The 1,436-nt window shown below is 33.1% G+C and overlaps 1 protein-coding gene across 1 annotated transcript; it reads right to left on the bottom strand.

Moving 5' to 3' along the window:
- Positions 1–641: 641 nt before the first annotated feature.
- LOC145017072 (uncharacterized) lies at positions 642–1,010 on the bottom strand. The gene has a single exon (XM_078975166.1). It carries the CDS (start codon positions 1,008–1,010, stop codon positions 642–644), a length of 369 nt encoding a protein of 122 aa, XP_078831292.1.
- Between the last annotated feature and the right edge of the window lie 426 nt (positions 1,011–1,436).

Genomic DNA, 1,436 nt, shown 5'->3' with positions numbered 1-1,436 from the left:
CTGCAAGCTCCCTTTTGAAGAACACAACCAACGATTCGTTTAAAAATTCATCTTCCATTTTATTTCCTAGCCTTGTTTTAACAAGACTTATTGTTGAAAATGATCTCTCTGTTGGAGCAGTAGAAACCGGAAGAGTGAGTATAAGACTAACTACTTGATAAATCAAATAAAAATTGGTTGCTCTTCTAGTCTTTATCAACCATTGGCATAATTCTGAAATATATATCAATTGTTTATAATCATCACATTGAATGACATCCGCCTCATAATATTGGAGTTCCATCTTCAAAAGATTTTTCTCAGTTTCATTGAAATCTTCAGGATAAAACTTTTCTACTAATTGACATACATCACCACTTTGAAAAGGCTCATTAGAATTTTTAGGATCTACAGTTGATAAAAAAAATGGAGCAATTCCCTCGAGATATCATTGAACTGGTGATCTAATTCCATTAACTGACAGTTAATTGCTTTGATGAAAATATCCACTCGATAATGATGTTCAAGTGTATGATCACTACACTTATTACGAGCTCAAGCCTCTCTACTAAAGTAAGAAGAAGACAAATCAGGGATATTGATGTTGTCTTCCAGAAAAAATGATTTAACATGAGAGAGAAAACTATCCAATCTTTCATCTTTCATTTTTTCAATAACAATTTAGTGGATGCAACTAGCCTCAATGCATTCAATATATCTTGATATTGTTTTTGTAAAGCTTGGAAAAGTAAATCTATGATCTCCATTATTTCTTTCTCTAGATGTAGAACAAAAATGAATTCAAGTGTTGTAATAGTCTTATATGCTGAATTTGCATCTCCTCTGATCGAACTAGTACCATCCTTAATAACTTTAAGTAAAACCTCACAAATTGGGCTAAACATTATGATTAAGCTTGAAACTGATTTCAAGTGAGAACCCCATCTGGTATCTCCATCCCATTGTAATGTACCAATTTGATTGAGGCCTCTACCAGTCTCCAACTCACCGATAGATTTAAAATATGCCATTATTCAGCTTGTGCATCTCTTAGTTGGTCAGAACGTTTGGAAGAAGCACCAACAAGATTGATAACAAAAGATAATCGAGTAAAAAACTTTTGCAATGCCATAACTCTTTATGAAGAGGACATTAATGCTAATTGCAATCAATGAGCAAAGTAATGAACATAATATGCAGACAGATAATCCTTTGAAATCAATGCTTGCAACCCTTTCAAATTACCTCGCATATTGCATACACCATCATGCCATTGATCACGAATCGACTTAAAATCAAGTGTAACATCCATCAAAATCATGCCAAATTGAAACCTTTTAAACCATTTAAAAATCATTAAGTTATTACAATTCGTTTTCAAAATAGTATCATATCAGAGTTCTTAGAAATCATAATCACAAATCGAGGAAGTGTACGGTCACGCCTTCGCCTTCCTG

Source organism: Lactuca saligna, chromosome 9 (genome assembly GCF_052625555.1).
Source record: "Lactuca saligna cultivar CGN05327 chromosome 9, ASM5262555v1, whole genome shotgun sequence".
In the NCBI taxonomy this organism is placed as follows: domain Eukaryota; kingdom Viridiplantae; phylum Streptophyta; class Magnoliopsida; order Asterales; family Asteraceae; genus Lactuca; species Lactuca saligna.
The sequence above is the reverse complement of the archived record's forward strand: the minus strand, read 5'-3'. Positions and strand labels throughout refer to the sequence as shown.